Below are 16,287 nucleotides of genomic sequence, written 5' to 3' on the forward strand. Positions count from 1 at the left end.
TGAAAAGGGGTCATTTGGGGGTGTTTTTACTGTCCTGGTATTTTAGCACCTCAAGAAATGTGATGGGCAGTCAGAAAGTACTGTAAAAGCTGTGTAAATTCTATTATCTATACCATAGTTTGTAGACACTATAACTTTCACACAAAGCAATCAATATACACTTATTGGGATTTTTTAACCAAAAACATGTAGCAGAATACATTTTGGCCTAAATGTATGATGAAATTTTAGTTTTTTGGATATTTTTTATGACAGAAATGAGAAAATACTGTTTTTTTTCAAAAATTATTTTTTTCAAAACATTTTTTGTTTATAGCGCCAAAACTAAAAAGCGCACAGGTGATCAAATACCACTAAAAGAAAGCTCTATTGTGTGAAAAAAAGTATGTAAATTTAATTTGTACTGTATTGCATGGCCGCGCAATTCTCAGTTAAACTTGTGCAGCGCTGTATAGCAAAAAAATGGCGTAAATTGCAGTATCTATACCATAGTTTGTAGACGCTATAACTTTCACACAAAGCAATCAATATACACTTATTGGGATTTTTTTTACCAAAAACGTAGCAGAATACATTTAGGTCTAAATGTTTGACTAACTTTGAGTTTACTATATATTTTTTATAGCCGAAAGTAAAAAATATTGTTTTTCTTCAAAATGTTCAGTTTTTTTGTTTATAGTGCAAAAAATAAAAAGTGCACAAGTGATCAAATACAACTGAAATAAAGCTCAGTTTGTGTAAAAAACGGACTGTAAATTTTGCTTGGGTACAGCATTGCATGACCGCGCAATTATCAGTTGAAATAGTGCAGTGCTGAATAGCAAAAAAAGGCCTGATCATTAAGGGGGGTAAATCCTCAGGATGGCAAGTAGTTAATTATTATTATTATTAGTATTATTATTATTGATAATAATAATAATGTAATATATTTTTAAGTGTTATGGGGTTAAGGTTATGGGTTAATTATTATTTATTTATTATTACATAGCATTTATGATTATTTTTATTTACTCGTGTATTTATTTATTCATTTATTATTATTATTATTATTATTATTATCATCACCCTAACAATAATAAATAAATAACATAATAAAATAATACATTAATAATAAAATAATAAAAAAAGAAATAAAAGCTGATGCAACAGCTGAAGCAGAAAAACCTAGCAACAAATGATGCAACAGATGATATTTTTCTCTATTGGCTAATAAAAAAAAATGCTAGAGTTCAAAAACGCTGTATGAAAATGCGCAAAATCGCAGTAAAATATGTGTGGAAAAAATGCACGAAAAATGCTAAAAAAGCTATGCTTCGATGTGAATGGAGCCTAAGAGTAATTTAAGAATAGATCCCCCAAATCCCCCACCAATAGTGGAATAGTTAAATGCAAATGACACACAAATTTAAGTAACAGTCCATACAAAAGTCCGCATAAGTCTGCAGGTGCTTGTTTTTTGAAAAGGAGACCAAGAATAAAGAAGAAATCTTCACCGTCCAATCACACAGCCTCTTGCCAGAGGATTTGACCACCCAAAGGATTGGTCAAATAGTGCAGGTATCATTCCTAGAAGATGTAACACAGACTCCCACAACTAGCCTCTCAGGGAATCCAAGTTATATGCAATGTTTCTCCAGGTATCAAGCTCTCAATTAGCAGATCTCTCTCCATACAACAGACACCATATAAGAGAAGAATGCTCACTCATTGTGTAGTAAAATAGTAAACCAAAATGTATTCACAGTAATGCACTTACAAGCCCCATAGTAAAAGCCATCATTTCAGCATAGTTTCCACCAGACAGGATGGCTGCGGTCCATATCTGTACACGATGATATCACATGTCTTGGATCTACCCTACGCATTTCATCATCAAAAAGCTGTTGTCAGTGGTGACATCCATGATGCTGTCTTTTTGACAACAAAACTTGTAGGGTGGAGCCACGACATGAACAGAACTCAATCCAGACCAAGTATATTCCTTGCCAGGGGCGGACTGACCATTTGGAAACTCGGGCATTTCCCGAGGGCCCGGGGTCAGTAGGGGGCCCCATGAGATGCCCCTGGTACCTTTTTCATAGGCTTTTTTGAGTTTGGGCAAGGACACAGGGGCCCCCTGATCCCCTATTGCTCGGGGGCCCCATGAGTTGTCAGTCCGCCCCTGTTCCTTGCTTCACCTTTGTCTCAACACCATCTATTTAAACTACAGATTTCTGTCTATAGAGAGAAATATGGCTGTGCTATAGGATCTTCTGTGTTTCCCATTGTAGCTAACCTACGTATGGAGGAGATAGAAAAGAGAGCCTTGAACTTTTTTAGGTGTATAATACCAAATAATGGATCCAGATATATGAATGTTACAGGGATCAAGTTAGAACATAGGAAATACAAGATTCTTCGGAGTGTATTTATGAAAAAAATGCATAACTGTCCATCCAAACTGCCTGTAGATTCATTATGTGGAAATGGGAAAATCTGAGTCTGCCTGAGCTACTGTACATCTTCTTTAATCGAATGTGGAAAATACTGCATCATGGCCACTAGATGGTGCAGAGGAGCATACTTATTTCTTATGATAATCACATCATCTAGTGGCCATAATGTGGTATTTTCCATATTCAAAAAAGGAACTCAGACACTAAGGGGGTTATTCACTAAAACTTTAAAATCTGGTGCAGCTCTGCATCGAACCAATTAGCATCCAGGTTTCATTGCCAAAGCTTAATTGAGCAAGCTGAAGTTAGAAGCTGATTGGCTCCCATGCACAGAGTGCACCAAATTCTAAGTGCTGATAGAAATGGGGAACTCAAACACTGAGTACTGAGGGAAATAGGCAACTTTAAACACTGCTTTGTTGGAAATAGAAGGAAATGTCATGCATTCCTGTATACCTGGGTTTTCGCATATGTGGAAAGTTTTTTATCCAGTAGCAGCAAGAGGGGATTGAAGCCAAGACCAGATAACATATTTATTAAAAGAAAAAAGTAGTTTTAAGTAAAATCAGATTCATTGCTTGCCTCCAAAGCCATTGGGTTTCAAAGTATATCACATGTCATGTTTGTATTTTATTGTTTTGCATTTTTACTTGTGTTATATCCAATATTTGACCCTGACAACACAGTGGTTAAACAGATTATCACATGCATACATTAAAATCCATGCAAAACCATCTGGATGTATTACTCCTTGATCTCTAAAAGCTGTGATTTTGGAACAAACATGAAATAAATCTTTTTTGTGGGGTTTAGTGCAACATATCTATTTACTGTAGCCAAGTGCACAGTTTATAATTAAATTACAGGCTTTAAAGGCAGTGTTATGTCTTGTTTCTGAGGAAAAGAAGTTTTCTCTTTGAAATAAAAGTGACTGACAGCTGTTTTATGAGCCACATCATCATAGGCATTTAAGAAGAAGTAACACTGCATACATTTTGGTTCAGAGATAGACTTCATTGGAAAGCAAAGGAGGTCCTTTATGCAGTATAAATAAATTATGGTGCATCAGGGAATCAACACTAAGGAAGAGAATCCTAACACAGTATAAAATGACATGATATATATATATACCACCCTTCTGTACTATACTAGTATCAGACAGCAAACTGCAAAAAATAAACCACACATTGCTATGAATGTAAAGCAAGTCATTTGATGTTGTAGGGCAAAACACAGGTTTGTTTTAATGCCGTCCTCCTCGGCAGCACAAACTCCTTTTTTCAGTCCCTCTCCACTCCATTCATAAACTAGAACCAAAGAACGGAAGCCCCTTGTAAGACCCTAGTCAATGTAGTTAGCACTTACACAAGCCTAAGAAACTTGTATTGTCTCCCAACCTCCATGTGACAGTGTTGGGCCAGTCACCAAGCACTAACATGGTCATACACAAGGGGAAAGATATGAGTCACATGCTTCAATTGCCTTTAGCTGCCCAGTACTTTTTTAACTACTCTTGGCTGAACAAAGCAGTTGAGAAACAAAGATGAGCTATGTGCTGATGAGAAGGTGGGGCAATAAATCAACTTTGTTGCATTGCTCTGCATGGACAAATTACAGGCTTGCTTAGAGCCCAAAGACAGATGCTGCACAAATGCAAACATGGTAATGAGCTTGATTCAAGAGATGAAAGTCTAAAGTTCTCCAATGCTGTTATTACTTTGTGTATTCAGAGGTCTGTGTTATAAGCTTAGATATTTTATCCCTTTCTTCAGTTTGTGAGGGCCTACTTTTAATGTATGGGTCATTTCTACTTGCTGGGGTGAAGAAGACCTTAGTTTGAGCTTTGCTTGGATGGTACACTTCAGTTTTCCATTCAGGAAAACTCCATTGGCCTGTATATAGTAAATAACTCTGTATTTATGCACTAAGGACTTTTTCACTTGGATGATCTGGTCTTTGAAGCATATCATATTGATTGTCGAATCATGCAAACATGAACGTAATATCATGTCTGGTAACGAAAAAGGGATTAACTGTAGAACACATCAACCATGCCTGCATCAGTGTTTTTTGGCAGAATTATCCCAAGTTGGATGAACTTGCCTTGTTTCATTTAGTAGTGTGTTTGAACATTAGTGTGTTTAGGCTTCAGTTGACATTTAAGGTGGCTAAATATGAATAGTGGCTATAGTCTACATCAGTGTTTCTCAAACTTTTTTTAGTCAAGGCACTCTTTCAAATTATGGATAGTCCCTAGACAACCTTTTATGGACAGTCTTGAGGCACCCCATTCTAAAATGTGAAAACTATTCTAATAGTTTTATATAAGCAATATTATTATTATTATTATACAGTATTTATAAAGCGCCAACAGTTCGCTTAGCGCTGTACATTACAATGGGAGACAATACATGAGACAGTACAATAACAATACAGTGCGATACACGAGGGGTTCGAGGGCCCTGCTCCTTGGAGCTTACAATCTAGGAGGGAGGGGATAGTGGTACAGGAGGAAAAGCTGTGGGGGATGGAGTGGTAGGAAGAGAGGAGGAGATCGGCAATATCCACATGTAGGACATCCAACATTAGAGGTGATTTAGTCTTCCAAAGCAAATACACTTTTTCACACTGGTACTCACTAGTGTTCCAGTGTTTCTCTTCTCCCTCAGTTTTTCTTCATCACTCAGCTAATGTGACCCCAGCACTGATGGAAAGGGGCAAGGGGAGGATCAAACTAGGATGCTGTGCAGGCAGATGACATCCTCATCAACTGACGATGTCATTGGTTGTCAGGACGCTGGCAGCTAGAAGGTCGTAATGGTGCACAATGGAAACCTGTGGCTTTGTGTAACTAAAAGGTAAGCTCGTTCCACCAGCTGGCTTGTATTCAAGTTTTGGGCAATTTTTAGATAGTTTGCCAAGGCACCCCTGAAGAAACCTCAAGGCACCCCATGGTGCCTGGGCACCCTGATTGAGAAAGGCTGATCTACATTATGAAAACATTGTAGAAAGTTCTGACTTATGGCAGCTAAAAGTATTTCGTATGTCCCAGTCCAAGTGGCCATACCAGTTCATCTGAGATTACAGGACCATTTCTATTCCTTACTTTTGTTAATCCTGTAACTGCTGCCGAACAACATTATATACACTTTGTACACAATTATTATTATTAATTTGTATTTTTGAGGATTTAACTTCATTTTTGAGCAACAACAGTGCTCTCCATCCAAAATGTTAATAAACCTCAAACCTAAATATTTAAGAAAGTAAAAGTCAGGCTTTGGCTTTTTTAGGAGAATATCTATGTGTGCACAATTATTGGGCAACTATTAGTATTCAGAATTATTATGCAAATAAATAAAAAAAGAAAATGTTCCCATCTCACTTGTTTATTTTCATCTGTTAAAGTGAGAATAAGAAACAAACAATTAAAAATGTACAAATAAACATTTCTGACATTTCAAAAAGAAAAAAAAAATCAGTGACCAATATAGCCACCCTTCTTTTCAATAACAGTCATGAGCCTTCCATTTGTGGAGTATGTCAGTTTCTTGATTTGTTGATAATTAACTTTGTGTGCAGCAGCAACCACAGCCTCCCAGACACTGTTCGGAGAGGTGTACTATTTTCCTGATTTACTTCACTGTAAATCTGCCATTTAAGAAGGGTCCATAAGTTCTCAATAGGATTTAGGTCAGATGAGGAAGGGGGCCATGTCATTATTCTTTCATCTTTAAGGCCTTTACTGGCTAGCCATTCAGTGGAGTACTTTGATGCATATGATGGAGCATTGTCCTGTATTAACATCATCTTCTTGAAAGATGCAGACTTTTTCCTGTACCACTGCTTGAAGAAAGAGTCTTCTAAAAACTGGCAGTAGGTTTTGGAGTTGATATTGAGTCCATCTTCAACCCAAAAATGTCCAACTAGCTCATCTTTAATAATACCAGCCCATACAAGTACCCCACTTCCACATTGCTGGCATCTGTATCGAAGTGGAGCTTTGTGCCCCTTACTAATCCAGCCCCAGGCCCATCCATCTTCTCCATCAAGAGTCACTCTCATCAGTCCATAAAACTTTGAAAAATCTGTCTTCGGATATTTCTTGGCCCACTCTTGACATTTCATCTTAAGTGTTTTGTTCAGTGGTGTTCGGGTTTCAGCCTTCCTTACCTTGGCCATGTCTCTAAGCACTAAACACCCTATGTACACTCCAGGTAGGTTGCAGTTCTGCAGTATGACAGCACTGAAGGATAATAGGTTCCTGGTAGCTTCATGTTTGATTCTTCTCAAATCTTTGGCAGGTAATTTGCGTCTTTTTTTCTCAACACATTTCTTGCAACCCTGTTGACTATTTGCAACAAAACATTAGATGGTTCTGTGATCACTTGCCAATATCTTAGCAATTTCAAGAGTACTGCATCCTTCTGAAAGACTTTTTGCAATTTTTGACTTTTCAGAGTCATTTAAATCTCTTTTTTGTCCCATTTTGCTGAGGAAAAGAAGCTGCCTAATAATTGTACACATCTTGATATAGAGTGTTGATCTCCTTAGGCACACCCTCCTTCGTTACACAAATACTTATCATCTGATATGCTTAAATCCAATAAGCATTCAAGTTTATACAACTTGGAGTTGGACAATAAGCATAGAAATGCTGATTTGGTCAAAATACTCACTTGCCTAATAATTGTGCACACAGTGTAGTTGGTACAGTTTGACAAAAAAAATCTGATATTGCCTCTGTGATTTTAGTAATTCAGCCATATTAAACATATTCAACTTGTACTCTATCTTAATTGCTTCCTTTGTCCATGATATGGAGTATAGCACACCATTATAGTATTAAACCAAGATATAAGAATTCAATAAGTAGTTCTGTGACCTATGAAACCAGAATAACAGAAAAATCTTTCTGGACGAGTTTACTTTAAGTATCCTTTAAATAATAAATACACATTTAAGATGTACTTCCCAACAGCAAACCCAGGGGAGTCAAGGTAAAAGAAAATAACTTTTAGGTATGTTTTAACTGTATTTATTATTAGGGGGTGTAGTAATCCTTTATACAGTATTAATGGGTATGAGTTTAACCGACCTACTCAATGACATGAATAACTAGAAAAAAAAATTCCATAGTGATGAAGGCTTTGTAAATACTAATTCAGTTTATCTAACATATATGTATCATGGCAGCACAAATTAAATAGTTAGCACTTCCGCCTGGCAGTACTAGGGTCGTTGGTTCGAATCCCAGCCACGTCACCACCTGCCTGGAGTGTTCTCCCTGTGCTTGCGTGGGTTTCCTCCGGGTACTCCGATTTCATCCCAGACTCCAAAAACATGCTGCTAGGTTAATTGGATCCTGTTTAAATTGGCCCTAGTATGTGTATGTATGAATATAAGTTAGGGATCTTAGATTGTATGCCCCTTGAGGGTTAGGGACTGATATGAATTTATAATATATATGCAAAGCGCTGCATAAATTGACGGCGCTATATAAGTACCTGAAATAAATAATGTATCTAATGTAAAGTATACCACCATAACTGTATGACCACTGAAAGGTTAAGTAAATAACCAGTAACCTTGATGATCTTATTATAATGGCATCTGAAAGTAAGTGGTATATATTTGGCAGCAAGTAAACATGTCCCTGAAGTTGATTTGTTGAATGCAGTAAAAATGGACATCACAGTTTGTTGTTCAAAGCCAAAAATGCCTACAATGGGCATGTGAGCATCAGAATTGTACAACAGAGCAATGGAAGATGGTGGCCTGCTCTGTTGAATCACATTTTCTTTTTGGCTGGGTGCATCGCTTACCTGGGGAAGACATGGCATCAGGGTGCAGTAGGGGAAGAAGGCAAGCCAGCAGAGGCAGTGTCATGCTTTGGGCAATGTTCTGCTGGGAAACCTTGGTCCTGCATTTAATGTGGATGTTACGTGGCATGTGCCAACTTCGTAAACACTGTTGTTGACCAAGTACACCCCTTCATAGAAACAGTATTCCCTGATGGCAGTGGCCTCTTTTGGCAAGATAATGTGCCTTACCACACTGCAAAAATGGTTCAAGAATGGTTTGATAAAAATTACATTGAGTTAGAGGTTTGAACTTGGCCTACAAATTCTCCAGATCTTAATCCAATTTGCTGGAAAAAACAAGTCCAATCCATGGAGGCCCCACCTTGCAACTTACAGGACTTAAAGGATCTGCTGCTGACGGGTTGGTGCCAGATACCACAATATACCTTCAGAGGTTTAGTGGCATGGGCTATTTTCTTGTCAGAAGTTGTACCTACAAAATATTAGGTCGGTGGTTATAAAGTTATGGCTAATCGGTGTTTATATACAGTATGTGTTCATTTGTCCTGACTGTGTACTGTGACAACTATACTATGACGATCATTATTTTGTTTGAATTATTTAAGCACAAACCAAAAAACTGAACACATATGCCCACTAACAATTAAGATTTTAGATTCTTGGTTTATACACTAAGCCATTTTTTCATTTTTTTTTAATTTGAGTGGATTGGAATCTCTGCACTGCTAACAGAAGTCATTTGTGTGTAATTGTTTTTCCAAGTGAACATACCTAAATCTCTCGGAAAACTTTGCTGATGTTTGAGTTAGCTTTGCTCCAGTGCTCCCTATTTTCAGCCTCATTAGCCCTAGGAGAATCCTTTACATTCTATGTGTGAGGGCTGCACAAGTTCCTTTGCAGATCCTTTAGCCCATGTAATTTCTGATCTGCAGTAGCAAATAAAATCTTTTTAAAGGTACATTCTATTATAATTAAAGATTAAGCCTTGAATTGTTTATAAAGAATACAATGTATCTGTTCAGCCTTTTTAGCCAGGGTGCAACCTGGGTTCCATCAAACCACTGCACTTCTAAAGAAGGTGTAACACATAAGCAGCTTCATGGATGTGACTGAAAAAAGGCTTAAAATCACTGCTGTAGAGCACCAGTCTAACCTACTACTTAAATTGCCTTGCTACTGGTAATTGGATGTTCTGGGAACACAGAGGGACCACTAGTTTGGAAATTCAGGCCATCATTTACAGTCCTAACCACTTTGCTTTTCTGTACATTAAAAGAAGACTGTGGTTTCAATGCACAGGATGACATGAAGGAGTAGACCCATTTAGAAGCAAGTATAGTTTGTCATAAAGAAAAAAAAGTCCTTATATGTCTGTTGGTCATTCAGAGTTTAGAATGTCAAGTTCCACCCTAATTTGGAATATGTAATGGTATATACAGTGCTTGATAATGAATGATAATTAAAACTCAAGTCAATTGAAAAAGTGATTTTATTTTTTAAATTATAGGCTGTATAGGTAATATCTGATACCCCGCACTAAACACAACTTTACAAAACTATGTATGCTACCTCAAGTTGTTCAGTGACAAACGTAAAGAAAGCTCAGCACTCTGCAGGAGCAAAAGCAAAAACAATCTGCCAGTATATGGTGGGAGACTGTCTACATTATGGAGGTATTGTCCTCTAAAATCAGGCACACTGCAGTGCCCCTCCATCCTGGTGATCGACTGGCCAACGAGAAGACTCAGACTCAGAGTTGCTATGGGCTTGGTGCAAATACACAGCATGTCTTCAGAGGTCTGGTGGAGTCCATGCCTTGATGGGTCAGGGTTGTTTTGGCAGCAAAAGGGGCTGGGTTGGAGGCAAAAGGGGGACCTATTCAATTCTAGGTGGGTAGTCATAAAGTTATGGCTGATCATTGTATTTTTTTTTTAAATGGTTGGTAAAGTCTACCAAACTATTTAAAATACAAATATTGCTGTGCATGCAATTAATACAGTGTTATGTTTCCCTTAATCTGCTGAAAAGAAACCCAAGCATTTGGATTAGCTTTTTATGCCATCTAAAAAAGCAAAATAAAGATATTGCTTGGCATGGAACATAATTATAAAAGTATTGCTGTACAGATAAACCTTTACAGGGAAACTAAATCTAAAAATATATTGTATTTTTTTATATAAGGAAAGCAATTTACAGCTAAAGTGAAACTTTTTCAGTTCTTGCTATATACTGTTCAAAAATGTTACACTAGTTATGGGTTATAGTGCTAATTTGCATTAAATGAATGCACAAGTAGATTAATGTATATAGTATATCTTTACATGCAAGTAATCCCACAGGGAAGTAAAGAGTATAGGTTAAATAGCTTTAAATTGCTGTCTCTGTGTAAAAGATCCTGAAGGCTTATAAACCCCAAGATGTACAGTTTCAACATTATTTTATTACTACCACCCCCTTGAGAGCTTTATATGAGCACAGCAGTCCAGCATAGGAAGAACATTAATCAGGATAACACTGCATCTACCTACATATTTCAGCTAAATGGAAATGACCGGAAAGGTTTCAACACTTGCAGGGAAATTGGGAAATCTTTATATGAGCTTTCGCAATAGCAAGATTTGTTCTCTAAAGTATTGACCTAGACCATATCATGTTATTTTATTTCATTGGAGGTGACCAGGAGTTGCAGGCTACAAAAGTGACTTATATCTTATACTTTTAAGTCGATATCTGGAGTATATGCAGTTACAAACAGACAAGACTTCATTCAAATACTACCTTTAACCTGCTGGAGTTAGTGATTAAAAAAGAATGCTTTTGGCTTATTTTCTATGTGGTCACCCATATAGGATGTGGGGGGAAATCACCCTAATGAGATCATAGACAGAAGTAAAAAACTTACAGAGATTATAACCTTCCTTCAAATTAAAAAAAATAGACATATACTCTAATAAAATATATCTATTTTTAATGGAAAATATGAGATCTTTAAATATAACCTTCTCTGAATTGTTTTCCAATTTCCTGAAACTGAATTTGCAGATTAGCTTGTCTCCTATGGTCTATATCCAGAATAATTTGCTGGTGTCTCTGCCTGCCTTCTTTAAAATAAATTAGGTGTTGATATGAATCTTGCCATGTCTGAACACCCCCCCCCACCATGGATAGCTATGACTTGCTGAGAAAGGGGCTCAGGCACACATAGGTTTTGTTTTTTATACCCTTCTCTAAGTGTGTAGCTAATAAAGGTATAGAGACCCCATGAGCAATAAGTGTTTTACTTTTCTACAAAAGGATATTTTGTTTTTGACTGAATTTACATTGTTGTCTTTGTAGGTTACTAATAGAGATGCAAACAGAGCCTATAAAAATTCCTCTTTATTCAGTACAGCGATGCATGATCAGTGATGATGTGCAAATCTTAGTACCCCATGTTGACCAATTAGAAATCATCTGTCAACTGATGTGACTATAGTAATCAGAAATATGAACTTGGGAAAAGACCCAGCCAAATGCATACTGCACCATTCCGATCTCTTGAAGAAAAGATATAACAATTCCATATTAATTCACTTGTTAAAAGCAACCCAGGCCTGTATACTGGGTATGTCTGTGGAAGCAGGACCCCCCACATACACTTCCCTTATGGTTTACTAAAATAGCCAAAATTCATGCAGTGAAATGGGTCCTTACTTCAGTGAGAGGCAAAGAAGAGAAATTCAGACACAACTGGCTCTACTGGACTCTCTTTACAGGTTCAAGAGAGTATGGTTCGGTAATGACAGTGGAGGAGTGAGTCTCCCCTTTTCCCCCTTCACTCCCCTCCTTCCCCTCCACTCCTAACTTCCCCCCCCCTTTTTTTTCTTTCCCTTTTACCCCCTCCTTTTCTTGCTTCTTGTCTTTCTGGTTTCCCTGGGTAGACCTGTCTGTTTTGGGCAGAATTGCTTTCTTTACCCTTTCACTCCCCTGTTCTGTACATTTCATGTTCTTCAAGTGCTTGCACATTAACACGTTCACCTTTCTTATCCAGCATACTAACTCACTCATCTCCGTTATTACTTTGTCTGCATTAAAGTGTTACTAAACCCACAACAGTAAAATCAGTCTGTATATGCAGTAAAGCATGCTTGTTATACTCACTGTGGAACCTAACGGGTTAATCCTCTGCACTGTGTTAAAATGCTGTTTGATCCTGACTTCTCTAATCCTCCCCCTCTTCCAGTGCCCCCCACTTATTTTCTGATAAGATATATTGTGTGGGGACCTACTGCACATGCTTAGTTTAGTGTGCTGTAAAGTGATTAGCACAGGGACAGTCAGCACTGTCCAGACAGAGGGTTAGAGGTTCTGCATCCTCCTAGAGCAGAAAGAAAACTCCTCCTACAAGCTTTAACCAGTGCTCTGCTGAACACTGATAGAAGTCACATGACTGCTTTAACTGCTGATGAGAAAAGGTATTTAGCAGTTTATATCTACTAAAGTAATTCCATTTCAATGTTCTGTGTACTGTGGGAGACCAAATAGAGTGAATGCAGGGTCATGGAATTAGTAACACTTTAACCCCTCTACCTATTTTTCCTTCTCTGTATCACCTGTACAGTCATGATGCCCCTATTTAATGCACCATTACCAGCTCCATGTTTAAGCCACCTCAATAGCAAACATTGTCGTAAAAAATTAGATCATATTGGGGTGTTTAAGTTTCAATAGGGGTAATTTTGGGGGTGTTTGAAAGTGAAACAGATTTTGTTTCAAAGTGTATTTCCTTTTATATAGTAAAAAAATAAAAATAAAGACTGTGGCTATTAAATACCACCAAAAGAAAGCTCTATCTGTCAAAATATTATATAAAACAAATTTGTAAGTTAAATTATCACAACACTGAAAACGGAAAAATTACCTGGTAATGGAGGGGTATATACAGGCCAGTACAAAAATGGTTAATGTTCACAGTCTGGGCACATGTGCTTTTTTAAAATGCATTTTGTTCCAGTTTCTATCTTTCTATCCAGGCAAAATGAAGCAGGACTTCCTGGGACTTTTAATTTCTCATCAGTAGAGAGTGGGTTGCAGAATGCCTGCAACTCTTCAAGTAAAATGTTTGAAAGTATTTTCATGAATACATGTTTAGCCTGAAATGCCACCTTTAATTTGTTGGATGACATCAACAGTATAAAGCTTGCTAAAACTTCAAGGAGAATATAAAATTATTATTATGAAATTATTAGAGACAAGATCTTATGGAACATATTTGTTTAGTAAGATGGTTCAGTTTGTGGTTATATGTTGTCTGAAGCTTTTGTGTCCTTCAATTTCTAGATCTGCAGCCTCATGAGGGGAGGGATTGCAGAGAGAGGTGGTGTTCGAGTGGGACACCGCATCATTGAGATCAACGGGCAAAGTGTTGTGGCCACAGCTCATGAGAAGATTGTTCAGGCACTCTCCAACTCAGTAGGAGAGGTAAGAATTTGGGAACAACTCCTGGGGGATTGGGTTGTGCTGCTATAGAAGGCAAAGTCAAGATGACACATCATCCAAATAATGGGCCACAAACTGAAGACATTCAGCTCTAGCCAAGGTTTCTTGCAATGACAGCACACTGCTCACTTTCACCCAAGGTCATGGTTTACCCACAGCCCCAGAACAGGGCTTAAGTATGGGGATATCCCGTTATTTGGATGGTGGATTACAGTGGAGCAAGAGTGGACTTGAAGGGAATCGAGGAGGATACAGGTCTGTGAGCAGTGAAAGGGGTTGGGTTTATCTAACTGAAAGATGATAATCGTACCATAAACTGTTCAGTAATTTTATGTAGGAAGCTAAGGCTAAGCCCATCAGAGATGAACTTTCACTAGTCTTACTAGTGCTAAAATGATTGCTGCCTTAGGTTACATCACATCATTCCGTTAATGTGGTATGACATACAATGTCCTACTAAAGGGTTTACAACCCAAAAGAAACAAGGATTAGAAATTATGTTATGTTAGTGTGGAGAAGGGATAGAACTGACAATAGTTTTATTCCTGTTTGTTCTTTCCCACTCAGGAAACTACCAAATGTTCCCAAGTACTCACAGGCAGAAATAAAATCCTGTTAGGAATTTTAACTACCCCCCCCCCCTCCACATTACAGCTAAAAATACTGACTGAAGTTAAGCTTTAGGCATAGTAAATACTGTATTATACTGTATCATCTTTGGCTCTTTTGCTGATCTGCTGGTTTAAAGTTTCTCAGTTCATGCATGTCTGTTTTGGACCCAGAAGAATTTTTACGATGTCTCTAGCAAAAGGACATACGGCATTACAAGACTCAAAGAAATGGACTTAAAACAGGTGGAATTGGGATACTAGTGATCTTATCTCACCAACCTCTGATAAGTGGAATGTTTCCAAGGAGAATAATTGGTGCTGACCTTACCTTTGTCTTGACTAAAAATGCTAGTTGCCCAACTGTTATGCTGACCCTTTGCAGTCAGCATTTTCTGTGTGTAAATTCAGTGAAAATAAGATGTCCTTACCTGAATACTGAGCAGCTCTGAGTATAGTTACTTAAATCCATTGAATCAAGAGAGTGAGCAGAGCAACCAGTTAATTAGCATTTGGTGAAGGTGCTAACAATGGTAGCCATATTTCTCCAAGGAAAGTTTTATTTTAAATAAAGCCTATAGATGGTTGCTGCACTTGCTGTATTGGAAAAGCATTTGTATAACCTTCAATCAATGTTATAATAGGTACAGACTTTGGGTGAAGTAAATGGAGATCCTATAAAAATGTCTTATTTTTTTCTTTTCTGCTAAACATATCCTCCTTGAATAGAAACCTAATACATCCTATTTACACAGTAGGGAGCCTGCCGCTTGACTTGTGTCCATAACTCAGTGAGGAATTTCCATCAGAGCAGCAGATAGAGGAACTAGCTGTCCTGTGCAATGAATTGAAATGTTGTGTCCTATGAATATTTCCTTTCATGTGTGGATCACTTTGGGTAGATATGAAAACATTAAATGTAGAACTCAGTTTTCTCAGTGCTAATATTATGTGTTCAGTCGCATTGTGAGGCCCAGGGCTTTGAACATTTTATTTTAGATGTTTCATTGATGAGATAAATTGATATTCAAAAGCAGAGCAGAAGAAAGGATTAAAACGTGTCCAAAATCCATTTATTTCCTGTCTGCCTTTATGTGCAGCTGTGGTTTGTATGTGGGTATGAGATAAGGGAAGTCAGGCAAAATAACCGTCAATGTGTAGGCCAGTGTATTCTCTGCTATCAGTGGGTGGCATGACTTGACTGTCCTTATGATTTACAGACAATTGGAGTGCATGAATACAGGGATAACTCTTAGTAAAACAACTCACCACAATGTAACTATGCGTCTACTTTAAGATGAGCTAGGGCTGTCCTAGGTAAATCAATGTCTCCCAAAATCTCACTTAGATATTTTAACCACATATTACCAGTTTATTTTCCAGATGTTTAAATAAGACAGTAACTATACAAACACTTTATAGCACTTTTCCTGTTGTGAAAATAGCCTTAGGCTGTTTACATATCTTTTTTTATTTACAAAAAAAATAGGCATATCTAAATGGCAGTTCCCTGCAATAGAAGAGCCACCATAGTCAAACCTCTTCAGCTGCCCATGTCTGCTACCTTTGCTCCATTCAAGTGTTGCAGTCTCTGTCAGATTCTTTAGCATTTCCATATGGGTTGCCTCAGATCCTGTGACCCCCTACAGCTTCATCCTCTGACCCCTTATGTTAATACAGGACACAGCAAGAACACAGAGGCCAAATGCTCAGGAGTCTTCAGCTTAAGAATGGAGCAAAGGTAGGAGACATGAGCTACTGGAAAGTTGGTTATAATACCTCTCCTTTAGCGATTAACTGCCATTTGTATTGTTTTAGGTAACTGACAGGGTTGCTTTAACTCGTAGTACTTTTACTTTCTCTCAGAGTTTTGATGTCTAAGGTATCTGAATTGCCACTGCCATACAATAGCTTGGGGGCTTAATAGCAAGGGACATTAGT

At 37.7% G+C, this 16,287-nt stretch overlaps 1 protein-coding gene across 2 annotated transcripts in view; it reads left to right on the plus strand.

Annotated features, from left to right (window-relative positions):
• Positions 1–16,287, plus strand: part of APBA2 (amyloid beta precursor protein binding family A member 2) — a 507,206-nt gene that overhangs the window by 487,020 nt on the left and 3,899 nt on the right. For both annotated transcript variants that reach the window (XM_089652450.1, XM_089652449.1), the window contains one exon: positions 13,580–13,720. In XM_089652450.1, coding sequence (XP_089508576.1) covers positions 13,580–13,720 — 141 coding nt within the window. The remainder of the gene's footprint in view (positions 1–13,579; positions 13,721–16,287) is intronic.

This window comes from Staurois parvus, unplaced genomic scaffold, assembly GCF_062004578.1.
Source record: "Staurois parvus isolate SC_StPar_1 unplaced genomic scaffold, SC_StPar_1.0 ptg000682l, whole genome shotgun sequence".
NCBI lineage: Eukaryota > Metazoa > Chordata > Amphibia > Anura > Ranidae > Staurois > Staurois parvus.